This window comes from Pinus tabuliformis, chromosome X (genome assembly GCF_031772625.1).
Source record: "Pinus tabuliformis cultivar Carrire ecotype Pingquan chromosome X, CPIR1, whole genome shotgun sequence".
Taxonomy (NCBI): Eukaryota; Viridiplantae; Streptophyta; class Pinopsida; order Pinales; family Pinaceae; genus Pinus; species Pinus tabuliformis.
In genome coordinates, this window is record NC_142308.1 from 1,247,198,749 (window position 1) to 1,247,217,955 (window position 19,207).

A 19,207-nucleotide genomic window follows, 5' to 3' on the forward strand; every position below is an offset into this window, starting at 1 on the left:
CATGGAGACTGATATACACAGGTCATGGAAACATATCAACGCCGGTCATAGAGACATATCTATGCTGGTCATAGAGACAATCATACGCTGTTCATGGAGACTAATATACACAGGTCATGGAAACATATCTACGCTGGTCATAGAAACAGTCATACGCTGTTCATGAAGACTGATATATATAGGTCATGGAGACAGTCATTACACGCAATTCATGAAGACAGTCAACATGATGCCCTAATCTAATCCGTTGTCATAAAGGGAATTGCCATAGTCATAAAAGGAACATTCGCAGTCATAAAAGGAACAACCGTAGTCATATAAGGAACATCCGCAGTCATCAAGGGTAGCCGCAGTCATAAAGGGTAGCCGCAGTGAGATGAAGGAATCCGTAGTAGAGTATTGATTGCACCATGGTTTTAGGTGCAGTCATGGCCTCATGAAGGACGCAACAATCGTTAACACTCTCGGCATCCTGTGATGTATGCAGATTTGGCAACGTAGATCAGGCTACCGTGTGGAGTAGATCTGGCAACATAGATCATGGCATAGAGACTCCAGTCACGTAGTTTCATGAAGACTCATTCATGGAGAAAGTTATATTACTGTCTTGCTATGACTCTATGATGAGATAAGAATTCGATGAGGAAATCTTTGGCACATGTATCATCAACGTATTCTTGTGGCAAGAGGATCTATAAATGAAATCATGGGCAGCATGATGATAAACGAGATCATGAGCAGCATAATGATGCATGATGATATGAGCATGGACAGCATGATGATAAATGAGACCATGGGTAGCATAATGATAAACGAGATCATGGGCGGCATAATGATGAATGAAGATCATGAGCTGGGGCAGCTTGATGATGAATAAGACCATGGAAGATGCAGCATGCTCTAGTTTGAATTGTTAGGTTCTGATGGTCTATATAAGTGTGTAGTGTAGCTGATAATGAATAAGTGATTCCTGCTGCGTATGTAATAAGAATTGTTGAGAGTCGTTGAAGAGGATTCAGAGTTGTTGGTGAATGGCTTAAGAAAGAGAGTATGAAAGAGTAAATCTAAGTCGCCTGGGGTGAGGTCAATTTCAGTGTATGGCTCTTATTGTATGTCTCTGAGTAAGTAAGCTAGGTGTTAGCTAGAGCCAGCTACATTTATGCAAGCTGAAACAATGTATGTGCAGGTAGGAAAGGGTAGTTATATATTGAGGTTTAGTGAGTGTGGCTAGTTTTGAGATATCGAAGTTTCTAGTTGAAGTGTTGCAGGGTCTTTCAGGAAGAAGAACCCTCTTTAAACTCATATACTACCAGATTTTGAGATGCCTTTTACCGACCTCTACTTGGATAAGCAGATTCATTTAGACCAGTTATAGATCGCGACCCAGGAGCTGTTCGAGCAGATTCAATTCCATAACCACAACCACCATCAGTAGCTTCGGTAGCAGCCCTACTAGTTCCAGATCGAAAGCTATCAGTAGCCGGAGCGGAATCTCTTTTCTTTATATACTCATCAGCAGCGAAGGTCAAGGCAAGAGCCGTACCGGCCGCCCGTCCTAAAGAGCCAGTCCCATAGTCATTTTACCTCATTTACCTAGTGAAAGCAGCACATGTTACATTTTATATAGAACCACAACCAGCAACGGAGATAGAGGAAAATACAAAAGGTAGGGTAACAGATCCATATGGAATTCGTTCTCCAGGTCGAGATGCCGAGGTAGTTGACCGAGTGGATCCAGCAGCATCAGTAGCAGAGACATAGGTAGCAAGAGTCAAAGCATCTGAGTCAGTTTCATAGCTTGTTTTAGCCCTCGTAGCATATTGAGTTCTGGATACAGATCCATCTCGAGCAGATTAAGTGCCTGTCGGAGATCCATATCCAATTGGAGATTGAGTAGTTTCAGTTTCACCACCGCCGCCCATACCCATAGCAGCAGAAAAGCAAGCAGCAATAAAGCCAGAAGCAGAGATGGAGGCAGTGGTTTCACCCGCAACAAAGCAAGAAGCAGCACAGGCAAAGGTTGCAGTCCCACCCGTTGGAGAGTCAGCTTCACCCGAAGAGGCAAGAACGGAGGTAAAGGTGGGATCATAAGTGGTCTCATAGTAAAAAGAGGCTAAGGCATTGGAATAGACGGCAGGAGTTGGAGTTTATCTCGCAGAATCATCACCAGTTGAAATCGATCCAGGTCCAATCCAGTTCTCAGCCAAGCAAGAGAAGTACGAGGTCCGGTTAAAAGATGATCAGCCCAGCCAGCATAGGTAGGAAGGGAACGGACCGGTCGCTGCCGGGAGTCTCAGCGGTTTCACCAATATCTATCCGTGCTTGGAGCTCGAGGTAGGGATAGGTTCTAAGGATTAGACTGTTTCAGCGGCTCAATCTCCTCGCCCTCCTCACCGGGGATTGGGGTGGGTGGGTAAATAGTTGTCACACATGTGACAGTACAACAAGGTATCACGCGGTTATGTGCAGCAAATGGATGAAAGGCAGCACTATGATAGGTGAAGGAGTCACCTTAGAGAATCAGTTGAAGCAATACGTCTTCAACTGATCTCATGCGATATCAAAAGTCAAAATATTGACTTCTATCGTAAATATACTATCTCTCTCTCTTTCTCTACTGAACTTTGAAGAACATAAAAGAAGGATTGATCAAGGGTTTTCCCACATTGGGGTTTGTCCCTGGCTAGCGCCACATCTTGTGTCCTCTTGTCTTGGCTTGTATTCTGCGATTTATATTTATGTTCTATTTGCAGTTTACTTTATATTGATGTGATTGCTAATTTGGAAAAGAAATTGAAATAAATTGCTCTAGCATAGAACATACCTAAACTTAACACAACTTGATGTAATTCAGACAAATATTAAGATTGTTTATTAACAATTTGACATCAATGGTAGGTGTTTAGTCAAAGTCAAACTCCAGGGTTGACATGAATGACAAAACTATTTAATAATGTGCAGTGGTACGAGAGAATATACTAGCTTGCACTTTCCCATTACTTCCTAAGATTTATCAAGTAGTACATTGACTTCTAACCCTAGATAGAACATAACATCCTTATGCATCTAAAATGAAATTCCCACCTTATTCTCCTCAGTGAGCTGTTTGTACACATGATGAATACCATTGTGATTCTCTGTGACAACCAGAGGTGGGATTCGATTATTGAAGAATCTTGTATTCGATGATTGCTCCAGCAAATAGATACTACCTTATCTAGGATATGGTAAGTCAATGAGCAAGAAAGCTCCATCGTTGTGAGATGATGTACAGGTCGCTTACTCTTTGTCAAAGCCCCGAGGGAAGATCAAATCTATGATTTTCCCGAACGAATTGGAGTCTTCAAGAGACCCTTGTTAAAAGGTCCTGCATGTTGCATACATTGAGCTCTGGGAGTTCTGGGGGCTTGCGGTTCTTACTAAAACAACATACAACCACAGGGTGACTCACCCTCCCCTGGTGGTGCGCACTGGGACAAGATGATTCGCTCTCTTGTAGGACAAGATGATTCGCTCTCTTGTGGACAAGATGATTCACTCTCTTGTGGAAAAGATGATTTGCTCTCTTGTGGGACAGGATGATTCAGTTTCCTGTGGACAAGATGATTCACTCTCCTGTGGACAAGATGATTCGCTCTCTTGTGGGACAAGATGATTCGCTCTCCTGTGTAGCAGGATGATTAGTTCTCATGTGAGGTCTGGATGATGTGTTCTCCATGACGATTGTGTAGTAGGATGATTAGTTCTCCTGTGAGGTCTGGATGATGTGTTCTCCATGACAATTTTGTAGCAGGATGATGTGTTCTCCATGACGATTGTGTAGCAGGATGATTAGTTCTCTTGTGAGGTCTCGATGATGTGTTCTCCATGACGATTGTGTAGCAGGATGATTAGTTCTCCTGTGAGGACAGGATTGATTAGTTCTCCTGTCGAGGCATCCTACCCATGTAGTCTGGGACTCATGGGAAATACCTCTCATCTGATCAATGAGCAGGGAAATGAGGATAGGGACCATAGTAGTACCAATGGACGCATCGCTTTATCTACCGTACTACCTATGCTAGGGACCTTCATTGATCTGGGATCAATGATGTTGGTCTGAGACAAGTGGTAGGAGTTGTACCCACTATGACACTGACTTCGGGTCAATAGAGAACTGGTATGGGACCAGTGGTACATACTCTGAGACTGACTTCGAGTCAGTAGAGTACTAATCTGGGACCAGTGGTAGGAGTTGTACCTACTATGACACTGACATCAGGTCGGTTGAGGACTGATCTGGGACCAGTGGTACACACTCTAGGACTGACTTCGGGTCAGTGGAGAATGGTATGCCACATTCTCGATCAATTCTTCTTCTTCATGGTTCAACAGAGTTAAGCAGAGCAGAGCAGAGCCAACAGAGTTGAGCAGAGCCAACGGAGCTGAGCAGAGCAGAGCAGAGCCAACAGAGCTGAGAAGAGCTGAGCAGAGTAGAGCCAGCAGAGCAGTGCAGGACACTAATGGTAGAGATGGTACAGTGGGACATATGAATCAGCGAATGGAGTTCTCCCTAGTTGAGAGGGAGTGTTAAAATTGGAAACTAGGGCCAAACTCCATGTGCGTCATCTTATTTATGGTAGCTAATATTTTTATTGGATCCCTCTCATCGAGAGGTGTAGGATTGATCTAAAGATCATCCGATTCTAATAAGTATTTATGAAGTTATGAATTTATTTATGTTATAAAATAAATTGTCAAGTCGGCCAGCAACTTGAGTAGGCTCAGAAGCCCAATGGTCATGTCTATTCATTATCTACGTTTTAGTATAAATAAGTGAGGACTTGAAGTCATTTGCAACACACTCTTTATGGGATCTCCTCTCCACGTCTTGGGTTTTTGGAGAAGGAGAAACACTAAAGAGTACGCTGGATAGCTGTAGATGATGCCCTTATCTACGCTGGTCATGGAGACATACATATGATGTTCATGGAGACTGATATACACAGGTCATGGAAACATATCAACGCCGGTCATAGAGACATATCTATGCTGGTCATAGAGACAATCATACGCTGTTCATGGAGACTAATATACACAGGTCATGGAAACATATCTACGCTGGTCATAGAAACAGTCATACGCTGTTCATGAAGACTGATATATATAGGTCATGGAGACAGTCATTACACGCAATTCATGAAGACAGTCAACATGATGCCCTAATCTAATCCGTTGTCATAAAGGGAATCGCCGTAGTCATAAAAGGAACATTCACAGTCATAAAAGGAACAACCGTAGTCATATAAGGAACATCCGCAGTCATCAAGGGTAGCCGCAGTCATAAAGGGTAGCCGCAGTGAGATGAAGGAATCCGTAGTAGAGTATTGACTGCACCATGGTTTTAGGTGCAGTCATGGCCTCATGAAGGACGCAACAATCGTTAACACTCTCGGCATCCTGTGATGTATGCAGATTTGGCAACGTATATCAGGCTACCGTGTGGAGTAGATCTGGCAACATAGATCATGGCATAGAGACTCCAGTCACGTAGTTTCATGAAGACTCATTCATGGAGAAAGTTATATTACTGTCTTGCTATGACTCTATGATGAGATAAGAATTCGATGAGGAAATCCTTGGCACATGTATCATCAACGTATTCTTGTGGCAAGAGGATCTATAAATGAAATCATGGGCAGCATGATGATAAACGAGATCATGAGCAGCATAATGATGCATGATGATATGAGCATGGACAGCATGATGATAAATGAGACCATGGGTAGCATAATGATAAACGAGATCATGGGCAGCATAATGATGAATGAAGATCATGAGCTGGGGCAGCTTGATGATGAATAAGACCATGGAAGATGCAGCATGCTCTAGTTTGAATTGTTAGGTTCTGATGGTCTATATAAGTGTGTAGTGTAGCTGATAATGAATAAGTGATTCCTGCTGCGTATGTAATAAGAATTGTTGAGAGTCGTTGAAGAGGATTCAGAGTTGTTGGTGAATGGCTTAAGAAAGAGAGTATGAAAGAGTAAATCTAAGTCGTCTGGGGTGAGGTCAATTTCAGTGTATGGCTCTTATTGTATGTCTCTGAGTAAGTAAGCTAGGTGTTAGCTAGAGTCAGCTACATTTATGCAAGCTGAAACAATGTATGTGCAGGTAGGAAAGGGTAGTTATATATTGAGGTTTAGTGAGTGTGGCTAGTTTTGAGATATCGAAGTTTCTAGTTGAAGTGTTGCAGGGTCTTTCAGGAAGAAGAACCCTCTTTAAACTCATATACTACCAGATTTTGAGATGCCTTTTACCGACCTCTACTTGGATAAGCAGATTCATTTAGACCAGTTATAGATCGCGACCCAGGAGCTGTTCGAGCAGATTCAATTCCATAACCACAACCACCATCAGTAGCTTCGGTAGCAGCCCTACTAGTTCCAGATCGAAAGCTATCAGTAGCCGGAGCGGAATCTCTTTTCTTTATATACTCATCAGCAGCGAAGGTCAAGGCAAGAGCCGTACCGGCCGCCCGTCCTAAAGAGCCAGTCCCATAGTCATTTTACCTCATTTACCTAGTGAAAGCAGCACATGTTACATTTTATATAGAACCACAACCAGCAACGGAGATAGAGGAAAATACAAAAGGTAGGGTAACAGATCCATATGGAATTCGTTCTCCAGGTCGAGATGCCGAGGTAGTTGACCGAGTGGATCCAGCAGCATCAGTAGCAGAGACATAGGTAGCAAGAGTCAAAGCATCTGAGTCAGTTTCATAGCTTGTTTTAGCCCTCGTAGCATATTGAGTTCTGGATACAGATCCATCTCGAGCAGATTAAGTGCCTGTCGGAGATCCATATCCAATTGGAGATTGAGTAGTTTTAGTTTCACCACCGCCGCCCATACCCATAGCAGCAGAAAAGCAAGCAGCAATAAAGCCAGAAGCAGAGATGGAGGCAGTGGTTTCACCCGCAACAAAGCAAGAAGCAGCACAGGCAAAGGTTGCAGTCCCACCCGTTGGAGAGTCAGCTTCACCCGAAGAGGCAAGAACGGAGGTAAAGGTGGGATCATAGTAAAAAGAGGCTAACGCATTGGAATAGACGGCAGGAGTTGGAGTTTATCTCGCAGAATCATCACCAGTTGAAATCGATCCAGGTCCAATCCAGTTCTCAGCCAAGCAAGAGAAGTACGAGGTCCGGTTAAAAGATGATCATCCCAGCCAGCATAGGTAGGAAGGGAACGGACCGGTTGCTGCCGGGAGTCTCAGCGGTTTCACCAATATCTATCCGTGCTTGGAGCTCGAGGTAGGGATAGGTTCTAAGGATTAGACTGTTTCAGCGGCTCAATCTCCTCGCCCTCCTCACCGGGGATTGGGGTGGGTGGGTAAATAGTTGTCACACATGTGACAGTACAACAAGGTATCATGCGGTTATGTGCAGCAAATGGACGAAAGGCAGCACTATGATAGGTGAAGGAGTCACCTTAGAGAATCAGTTGAAGCAATACGTCTTCAACTGATCTCATGCGATATCAAAAGTCAAAATATTGACTTCTATCGTAAATATACTATCTCTCTCTCTTTCTCTACTGAACTTTGAAGAACATAAAAGAAGGATTGATCAAGGGTTTTCCCACATTGGGGTTTGTCCCTGGCTAGCGCCACATCTTGTGTCCTCTTGTCTTGGCTTGTATTCTGCGATTTATATTTATGTTCTATTTGCAGTTTACTTTATATTGATGTGATTGCTAATTTGGAAAAGAAATTGAAATAAATTGCTCTAGCATAGAACATACCTAAACTTAACACAACTTGATGTAATTCAGACAAATATTAAGATCGTTTATTAACAATTTGACATCAATGGTAGGTGTTTAGTCAAAGTCAAACTCCAGGGTTGACATGAATGACAACACTATTTAATAATGTGCAGTGGTACGAGAGAATATACTAGCTTGCACTTTCCCATTACTTCCTAAGATTTATCAAGTAGTACATTGACTTCTAACCCTAGATATAACATAACATCCTTATGCATCTAAAATGAAATTCCCACCTTATTCTCCTCTTTACCCTCCTTACTCTGTGGAAGTATCTCTTGAGTAAATTACTTAGAATAGGGACATCATCTTATTCTTCACCTCTTAGCAAATGGCTAAAGCATGTACACAACTTTGTTGTTAAGTAGGCATCATCAAGGATCTCATAAATAAGCAAAATCATTTATACACAAGTGCAAATGAATTACCTTGACCATTTTTAGTTGGCATCATTCCACAACATAAACATTTATCTATGAGACTTGAATCATTCTTCTTTGATCTTCACATATCTCTTGCAATAGAGGGAACAACCATGGTTTTGAATATTTCAATAACACCTTATAAAAATAGTTTTTGTTATACCACACCTAAAATGGGAGCGCCGAAGCTAGATTTTTTAATGGGAGCAAGTAAGGGGTTGTTGGTCTTAGTATATTTAGACACTTAGGAATTAATTAATTTCAACTTGGTTTAATGTGTCTATTAGGTAAAAGTGTGTTTCTTTAATATGCATTCGATGCATTGTAATTAGATGGTCACAATATGTTCTAGACATAGAGTGATTCAATGACTCACATTCTCCTTAACACTAATGGCTATTGATTTGTGGCTTAACAGTCAATTCATCAATGATCTATATTTATAGAGCATGGAGGGTCATTGTCAATGTCAAATTGTGAGAAACTCTCTTATGTAATTTTTTTTTTTTTTTTTTTTTGCATTAATAAAATTGCCTCAAGTGGCCATGTTGGATGGGATAATGGAATATTTCCTTCTTAGAGGGTTTAAAACACATAAAAACACTAGCGTTATGACATTTGATCTAGCTATGTGAGTAGAGATTGAATACTCGTTTTCTTGAACAATTGACATCTACTTTAGTCCCAATTCCTTCCTTAACTATACCAATAATGGTAGGTCCAACATTTTCCTTATTTATCCAAGGTTTCCAATTGTTCAATTTTACATTTCACCACCTTACTTGAGCCTTCCACATGTCATTGAAAGAAGCGATAAGGTTTTCGAGGCAATGGACAATCATGGGAAACAAGGCCTATACGATAACAATTATAACAACTGACTAGTCCTATGCATCCACCAATCTGTCTTCCTCGATATCCTTCACCTTGAGATGTCTTCCACTCTATGACCATTGGCTATCCACAACTTGAAAGGGGGTTTCCGCATCCATTCAACCAAAGCATGAAAGACTTTGCATTTATCTTTGTTCTGGGTACTAAGACCAAAAAATCATATTAGATAATGTTTAAAAAGGAGAAATACCTTTGTGGTGTTGGACAATGTTGTAAAGGATGTGCATATATGTGGAAAATTTCACAATATTCAGTTGAGTGTGCATTTAAATACAAGGTTGTATTTTGGAAAGGTGTTTCATGTTGAAAGGAACTATTGTAGACACCTACACAATTCCTCTCACTAGTCTTCTTAAAAAGGTCCCGAAAGAGGGTTTTACACAACTCTCCCTTGGCTCAAACGACATTCATGGGCATAATTTATGTCAATATTGAAATTGGCACACCAAATATGTTCTCTCTCAATTTATGGTTTTGTTAGATCTTGAATTTATTTAGTGAGAGCCATAATTTGGAATTGGACTTGCAACAACTTATGATATACCCCATTGGTTAACTTTAGTATTGCTAGGATATATTCCCATGGTTCAATCCCGATATCTTATTCTAACGCTTCTTTAGATCACACATATTTTGGTCATCAATATTAACCCCAATAAACCATTCTCTTTATATCATCAATTTTAAAGGTCATCTTACCCATTAGATCTTTAAAGTGATGGACATACTTTCATGGTGTCGAGCAACTATGGTGCATTAAGTCAGTGAAAAACATGGGCATAGTGATGTGACATATTCCTTCATAGGCAATCCCTTAAAAGAACTAAAAAACCAAAACAATCTTCCTTTTAAGAAACAAACAAGATGCAAATCCACATATTTATTAGTGACAAACTATGAATCATTATAAAATTGTATTCCTTATAAGACCAAAAAGATGCAAATCCACATATCTATTTTGTACAAATTTACATGCTTATATTTATAATTAAATTAAATAAGAACCTTAAATAATTTTTTGAATGAGTAAAAACACTTCACCATTTTTTAATTGAATTTTTTTACTTTAAATAATAAGCATATTAAACTATATTAACTAAGCATAATAAACTATATTAACTAAGTTGGGAGACGCTCTCCAACGCAGTGACGTATGTAATTACATTGAGAAACACTCTCCAACCCAATATGGAAAACATGTTGTAATGTCTTGTTATGTTATGTTATATTCACTTTGGATCTATCAAACTTCGAGAGAGATCAAATTTATAAAGGTGCAAACCTTTTCTCAAGCTTTGCACTCAATAAAAAAATTTGCACCTTGAGATGTTGATCCTTCTTGCCTCTTGATAGATCTAGAGTTAAGATGGATCTAATGTTATGTTATGTAAACATTTTGACTCAGTCAAATTACATATAAATAAAATAAAATAATAAAATTAATAATTATAATTATTAAGTAAAACATCTTGACTCGATCAAATTACATAAAAATAAAATAAAATAAGCAATTATAATTATTAATAATAAAACCAATCTAGATCCATCTTAACTCTGAATCTATAGAGCCTTGAGAGGAATTAAACCTCTCATGATGTAAAACTTTTTTTTGGTACAAAATTTGAAAAAAAAATTGCAACTTGGAAAATTTGATCATTCTCCATACTTAATAAATCCAAAGTTAAAATAAATCTAAACTAATTGTAATACAACCCTACCATATATTAAACTAATTGTAATACAACCCTTTAAAAAGATTCCGTAGAAATATAACTCTAATTATATTAATTTTTTTAAAACCCTTGATAATCCTTTCCATTCTAAACACTTTAGGGTTATATTATATTATTTTTTTAAAGGCCTTCGATAATGCTTTCCATTCTAAACATTTGAATTTGTTTTACGTTGCTTTATCTTTCCCCCCACATTATACTAAATGATGTCCAAAGCATCAAGCTTGGTATAAACCCTAAGTGGACCCTTTCTTTCGTGGCGTGACATTTTTATTGATGGACCACTCATTCCCCTCCATACACAAAATTTGTCTTTTTCTTGACTTTGATACCCACACAAATCATTGAAATTGGGCTCATGCTTACCTAGTTTGATAACGATGTACAACAAACAACTAAACAGCTTTTCTTGAAAATTATAGAACTTGTCCCACTAAATTATCAAGTTTTCTCATAAAAAACTATAGTCATACCAATGATAATATTTTAATTTGCTTAGGTTGTACTTAATTTCACATCTTAGGGCAATCAATCAATAATTTTTATGAAATTAAAAAATTAGTACCTAAACCCTTAAACCCAAGTGCTTGACCGTTAAGTTAGGAATGGTAGTTTCACGTCCAAATCCCACTGCCCCGTCATTGGATGATAAAAAGAATGAAAATAAGTGCATGAAATATCTCTTACCTTTTGAAAATGGATGCCTCATATAAATGGTACAATTTCTCCACGAGTTTGGAGAGATTCTATAAGTCAAACTAAAAATTTATATTTTACTTTATTTTTTAAATTAAACTTTTTTTTGCCTTACTATATTGAGATAAAAATAATATATATTAATATTTTTATTAATATATAAATAATATATTTATTATTTTTTAATTTTATATAAAATAATGAAGAAAAATAATTGCACTTCATAAACATAAAATGTTTATTTTTTTTATACAATTTTTCAATAAACTCTTCAACGTATATAAAATTAAGTTTTAGTTTAAGTAGTTGAGATAGTGGTTTGCCATTTCATTTACTAAGTTTAAATTTTGAGTGACATAGCTTGTTATAATAAGATTAAAAAAAAAAAAGTGTCTCATTGGAGTCAAGGATCTCAACTCTAATTTCTGATGTGTCTCTACACGTCTCATCCTATGATGAACTACACTATCTAGCTTTTGTCTTCAGTAATGACAAATAACAAATCAACTAGATTAAAAATTGGAGGAGGCCGAAATCCGTCACTATATATAATCCATATTCCCCACTATTACAAAAATATGAACAATGATAAACAAAAAAGTGAATTAGAAGGGGAGATTGGTCATCCATTGACTCAACCTCTGCAATTTCCGAAAACTCCTGCAAACCAACACACATATATCCAATCGGGATGGGCAAGGGCTTCTGCCACAAGAGTAAATTAAAAGGGGAGATTGCTCATCCATTGACTCAATCTCCGCAATTTCTGGAAACTCCCACAACCCACTATATCCAATCTTAACGGGCAAGGGCTTGTGCCATCCGCTTCTGTATTGAGCTGGCTAAGAATGTAGCAACACGAAACATCAAGTAGAATTTAGATAACTTTTTTCTTTGCCAACTCCAATATAATCCATATAGTAGATTTATTTATTTTATATATATTAAAAATTATTTATGATTTAGATTTATTTTGAGTGGTTAGGATAAAGGATTATTATTAATTTTATTTAGAAAGTAATGAATGTTTTTTAATTTATAAATTAAAATTCATAAATTTATATTAAAAAAAATTTAGAAAATTAATTAAAAATGAGAAAAAATAATTTTAACAAATTTTTATTTTTATTATTTTTTGACTTTTTTTCTAAATCTTTAAAATCTATTTTTTTCATGTAATATCTTTCATTTTTCATTTTAGAAAACAAGTGAGACTATTGATTCCAAACACCAAAACTAGCCAGAGTATCAATCAGTAGAAATATCCTTTACAATTCTAATTTTTATTTTTTAATTTTGAAATTAATTTTTTCATTAAAATGATTAAATTAAATTAAATTTATTATATATTTATACTTTAAAGTAATAAAATTTTATAATAATTGGATTAATATTATTGAGTGTTTTTTTTGAAAAAGCGTGAAATTTATTGTAATTTAAATAAGAATTAATAAATAATAATAATAAGTTGATGATTAGTAAGAAAGAGATTTTCACCTTTTCCCAAATACCTTTAAATATAAAATAATTTAAAAAAATAAAAATAAAAGTAATTAAAAATAATTTTAAGTATTACTCTAAAATTGAAAAATTTACACGTAACTTACATAATATATATAAAAATTCAATGTCCCTTATCCTTAAAATATCTTTAATAATTTTATATATTTTTATCAAACCTAGCCTTTATCCTTGTATGAATATTTAGATTCCTATACCAATATGATTTTTTCGCGTATATAAATAATCAAATTTCTATACCAATATTACTATTTAAAATTATTTTATTGCAATAATTTAATTTAAAATCACTCTCTAATCCAACTTAACGCGTTAACGCATGAAACGTTTCAAATTAACATTAATACGAAACCTTTCCGAAGAACAATTTAACATTAATATTATTATTAAATTGAATTGGCGTTTGGCGCTGATGACCATGACATTACTATATTGACATATTAAAATGCAATACTTATCTGAGAGTTTATCTGAAAAAGCGTGATATTGGAATTGTGAAATATTTGACGTGTCGGCAAAGGGCCAGACGTCCCTTAGTCGCCAACCCATTAACGGCGACCGACGGTGTAAAGTATGACATGGACGGCGGCGTCGGCGTCACAATTGGGAGAGCTGTCGGGTCCATGCGGCCCACGGGGACTTATACAACCTGTGAAACCCTTGTGCGCTCGGCGTTAATTTCATTATTCCGGTACAGGTGCACAGATTATCCAGATCAGCTCCAGATCTGCAGGGAAACACATATCAGGTATTGTCAGGGCCTGAACCGAATGATTTCTGCGTGCAATTGTTGAATTCTACCATGGCCAATTTCCATTTATCATAGCTTTAAAAGAACTCTTCTCTGGTGCGGTTTCTGATGAAACTGACGAATTCCGTATTCTTATTTCGGTTTCTTCTGAAAACGATGAATTCTGTGTTATATATATGATGCTATTTGAGTCGGTAAAGTTATTTGCTGCTGTTTTTTTCTACAGACGTTCGGTAAAGAAACCGGGCTTCTGGTCAAAATGATAAATTCTGTGTTCTGTTTTTCTTTTAAATAGAATTCGAGTTGCTAATGTTATTTCCCTACGTTTTCTTATGCAGATTGCTGGAAAAACATTCTGTGCAGAAATTGAGCTTTGTTTATCGGCGGCTTGCTTCTTAATTATTTTTGTACCAGGTATTTCGGGTTAAGTGCTGCTATTGTCTCTTTTCTGTTGCTTTTAGTTCAAATTTCGGCCATTCCTTCTTTATTTTCAGTCAGCTTCTTTTTTTGATATTGGTGACTCATTAAGGTTCATTGAACATTTCTTCTCTATTTAGCCGTTTTCAGTCATCTTCTTTTTTTGATATTGGTGACTTATTAAGGTTCATTGAACATTTCTTATCTATTTAGCCGTTTTCGTATCACATATTTGTCTTTTCTGCTATTTCTCTTTGGTTAAATAATTGTTTTCTTCCCTGTAACGCCTTTGTTTGATTGATCTGTGGGAAAAGTCTGCTGCATTAATGCCCTACAACTAACTAACACGGCGATATAGAGACTCGAACCTTGCAATTCCCCATGAAATAACAATTACTTTACCAATTGGACAGCTTAATCCCCGAAGTAAATTGCTGCTTTATTTTCACGTGTTTGGCGAATTTTTGCCCTTGCACTTCACTATCTAAAAATAACTAAGTTTCAAATTATGATAAATGCGGAAGCAATGTGTTTTTCCTACTGTTCTTGTGGTCACAATCGCTTCCATCTCTTCTTTATCTAAAAATAACTAAGTTTCAAATTATGATAAATGCGGAAGCAATGTGTTTTTCCTACTGTTCTTGTGGTCACAATCGCTTCCATCTCTTCTTTCTGTATGGACCACTATTTATTATTATTATTACTATTATAATCTATTCGCTTAAACATTTGTTTTTATCACGCGGCAAAACCCATGAGAGGTCAACCAGCTCGGTGAAAGCAGGGCGATGCTACAGCCCCCAGTAGGGTTCGATTTCTCGAAAGTCGCCAGTACGCGAGAGACTTGAACCTTGAAATTCTCCCAGGAAAGAACAATTACTTTCCCAATTGTTAACAGCTTAATCCCCGAAGTAAATTGCTGCTTTATTTTCACGTGTTGGGTATTTTTTTTGCCTTTGACACTTTACTAACTAAAAATAACTAAATTCAAATTATGATATATGTAGAAGCAATGTGTTTTTCCTACTGTTCTTGTGGTCACAGCCGCTTCCGTCTCTTCTTTCTATATGGACCAATATTTACTATTATTGTTACTATTATAATCTATTAGCTTAGGGATTTGTTTCTATCATGCGGTAAAACCCATGAGAGGTCAACCAGGTCGGTGAAAGCGGGGTGATGCTACAGCCCCCACTAGGGTTCGATTTCGCGAGGGACCTACTGAGGAAAATTTTTAAAGCCACAAAACTGTTCATCATCCTCTAATCCTAGCCAGTAAAAAATATTATTCACCTATTTTAGAAGTTTTGAAGGAACCTATAGCATTCCTGAAACTGATATTTATGTCATTCCTTCACGAAACTCACTAGTTGTATGGTCTGCAGTTTGTGGAAAATTAACAACGATATTTGTCATGTTATTTTTCATTGTGATGTTTACCAACTAGGTGACAACAAGTGTTACCATTACAGTGAAGAAATTGTATTTTTTAAAAATTTATAGGAGATATGTTTAATTTCCAAATGTATGCATATCAATGCATTTGCATCTTGAAATAGATGAGTTTGTAGACCATAGGGTCTTCAAGAATAACATGATTGGGATTCATTGCTGAGCTTGATCTTCTTTTCTTTTTGACTTTTGCAGGAGCCTATTAGGGAGTAAAATCTGGTGTCTAAAATATCAATTTTAAATGGAAAGTATGGAGAAAGGTAACCTTAATGGTTTGTTGGAAATATTCAAACCTGAAGTATCCTCTTCCTTTTATATGCTTCTTTTTGTTGCTTGACGAGGGAAATTACAATTCAGTTTCTTTGTACATCGTTGTCACTGAAATTGAACCATCATTTTTGTCGATTATTGGACTGAAGTATCCTCTTCCTTTTATATGCTTCTTTTTGTTGCTTGACGAGGGAAATTACAATTCAGTTTCTTTGTACATCGTTGTCACTGAAATTGAACCATCATTTTTGTCGATTATTGGACTGATTGGATTAGACAAACAAAGTTCACTTTGGTTGTTATGTACTGAATGGAGGCAAAAGTTTCTTTCTTTTTAGCATCAGTTATAAACTTATGCATGTTGGATCAGGGGAAGAGACAATGTGCCTAATTAATTAATGATTGTTACAGCACTGAATACTTTGCAATCGGACATGCTTGGTTTTTTCTGTGTAGTTTTGATGTGAAACTTTGCAATCAGGGCACGTTTGGTTTTTTCTTTGTAGTTTCGATGTGAAACTTTTGCAATCAGTGGTCACTTGTCTTTAGTTGTATTTTACTATTTCCTTCTATGGCATTTATTTTTGGTTATTTGGATGCCATTTATTTTCTTTTGTGTTTAGTAATGTTAACAACTAATTTAGTCATAGTATGTGGTTATCATGATGTTACCTAAGTAGAGATAGGAAGTGACTGCATCACACTTCAGGTTTAGCACATGCACAATTGTAGTTCTAGTAGATTGCAAGGGTCATATGTTGTCTGTAGTTGTATTTTTGTTTTTTTTCTATAGAGCTTATTTTTGGGTATTCGGATGGCAGCCATTTTCCATTGGGTTTAGTGTAACAGCTAGGGTTTAGTGTTAACAGTTAGTTTACTCATAATTTTTTCCATTGGGTTTAGTGTAACAGCTAGGGTTTAGTGTTAACAGTTAGTTTACTCATAATTTGTGGTTGTCATAGTTTAGTCATAGTTTGGCACATGTACAATTGTACTTCTAGTATATTAGAAGGGGTGTCTATTGTGTTTTTCTAGAATATCAAAACATGCTGTTGTCCTTTTGGCTTGCCTCTTTTCAAGCGTTTGGATTTTATCTTTAATTCTATTTGATGATGCAAGGGTCACTCCCCATTTTATTGATTTTCTCTGTCAAATTGGACTCCAAGGAAAACGTGCATATGGTCGTAACTTTAGTTTTGGTTGTATGTTTGATCATGGTTTGATTGCCACACTTATCAAGAAATACCTTTGTTTGTTTCGGGTTCAATTCAAAATTTTGGATGTCATAAAGAGATGGGATACTTCTGTATTGTAGATCTGTTTATTAATGTTGGATAAATAATATAATGGTCATTTTAGAAATTAGGAATTTCATTATTATAGTCTACTTCTCTTATCATGACACACCAATAAAATAATGTACTAATGTGTTAGGTAAGTTATTTGAGTGATAGAAGCTAGATGCACTCTACAGCCCCTCAGTGCACTTTATGGCCTAGTACTGTTGAGATGTGTAAAATTTAAGAAAAAAGGAGGTCCATAAGAGAAATGAGGAAAAAGACATTAATTAGAAAAACACAATATAATAATAAATTAATTTAATAAATCAATGTAGGTTCATCTTAACCCTTCATTATTTAAGCAACGAGAGTTATACAGCTCAGTTTCTTTTTGATGCCTCTTGGTGCTTAATAGATCGAGGGTTAAGATGGATCTATGTTGGTTAAATACGGAGTTAAAAAACCTCAGTGTCTTTTTGATGCCTCTTGGTGGTTAATAGATCCGGGGTTAAGATGGATCTATGCTAGTTAAATACGGAGTTAAAAAAAGGAGTTACGTAACAAGGTCAGCATACATCCCCCATCTCATAAATACAACAATGTGATAAGCATGTAATGTATTGCAATAATATCTAATTCAGGTATTAACTCCCCTATTTTGGCTTGCATTATTTGCTTATGTAGTTGCCTGTATTTTTTGACATGGTTTCAAAGCCCCACTAGACAAGTATCCGGGGAGGAACAGTGAAGGGATTCAAGGCACTGCCAGCAACAAAGAAGGAACTTATGGACTGAAGTGTAATGAAACCAACATTGGGCAGAAAAGGGCAGGCTGACTGAAGATGAGTGTCTAATTTATTTATTGGTAAAATATTTATAGTTTTCTAAAGTTGGAGACTTGAGACAAATAAAAATTGTTGCACGAGAGAAGTTATGACTGTGCACATATAGGTGATGAGTACTGTTTTAAGAATCGACTGGCTCGGAACTGATTTGGTCGAGTTGGGTCTGAGTCAAGCCCTCACCGGGTCGACTCGGCCATTGAACCAGTTCGGACAGCCGGGTTATTACCGAGCCGGCTTGGCCGAGTCCGGGCCTACTCGGCCAGCTCGGTGACAGCGGCCCGAAAACTCAAAAAAACAGTGATTTTTTTTTTTTACTTGCTTTTTGGTGAAGAGATTTGTGTTAAAAGCTGGTGGACACATGAATTCCACATTAGCTGACTGTTTTTGTAGGTTGTTTACTTGTTCACACGACTTCCTGTGGCATGAATTGTTTGGTGCTTGAAGATAGAAAGTGATGAGTCCGGCGCTGGCAATTTGATAGGATCTAATGTTGTGAACTTTTTGCCAAGAACATGAAATCTCCTGTAAGAATGGAGCAAGACATCTGTTGCCTTCATTGTATAAAAGTCCTCAAGGAACAATGTGAATTTCTAAGTAAACAATGATACTATCTGAGAACCATGTAATAAAGAGGGCACATGAAATTGAAATTCTGATCAGACATGTGATCCTAGTTAGAATGCTTATAGGTGCAATTCTCTCTTGGAAGATGGCAGTTTATCTTTATACATATTACAAAGTTGATGGGAACAAACTTGAAGTTGCCCCAAGGGTTCCCAAAACTAGAGAATAGCCACAAAATATTCTAGTGTAGATGGGTCTGTCATGACTGCATGTAGATGTGGATGCAGAAGTTTTGGCGTTAGGATCGCGTTGGGGATCCTATATTTTGATCTGTGTCACATACAAATTGCTTTTGTAGTTCTTCTCATGAATACATCTATTAATATCCATCTTGGTGAGATGGTCTAAGATGATTGATGAGGGTACAAGATTAAAAATGAGTTACAAACTATGAAGCATGTAGATATGCTACCAGTGGTTGATCCAGATGATCTTGGCTCCTCTAGCAGTAGACTGTAGCCAGTAGTACTGGTCACAGTTCACTTTTGTTGTAGAGTCT

The 19,207-nt window shown here is 37.0% G+C and overlaps 1 protein-coding gene across 1 annotated transcript in view; it reads left to right on the plus strand.

Annotated features, from left to right (window-relative positions):
* Positions 1-13,883: 13,883 nt before the first annotated feature.
* Positions 13,884-19,207, plus strand: part of LOC149144494 (uncharacterized) — a 48,125-nt gene continuing 42,801 nt past the window's right edge. Inside the window, exons 1-2 of the mRNA XM_089449835.1 lie at positions 13,884-14,014; positions 14,159-14,234. Of these exons, the coding sequence (XP_089305961.1) occupies positions 13,997-14,014; positions 14,159-14,234 (94 nt within the window). The 5' untranslated portion in view covers positions 13,884-13,996. The remainder of the gene's footprint in view (positions 14,015-14,158; positions 14,235-19,207) is intronic.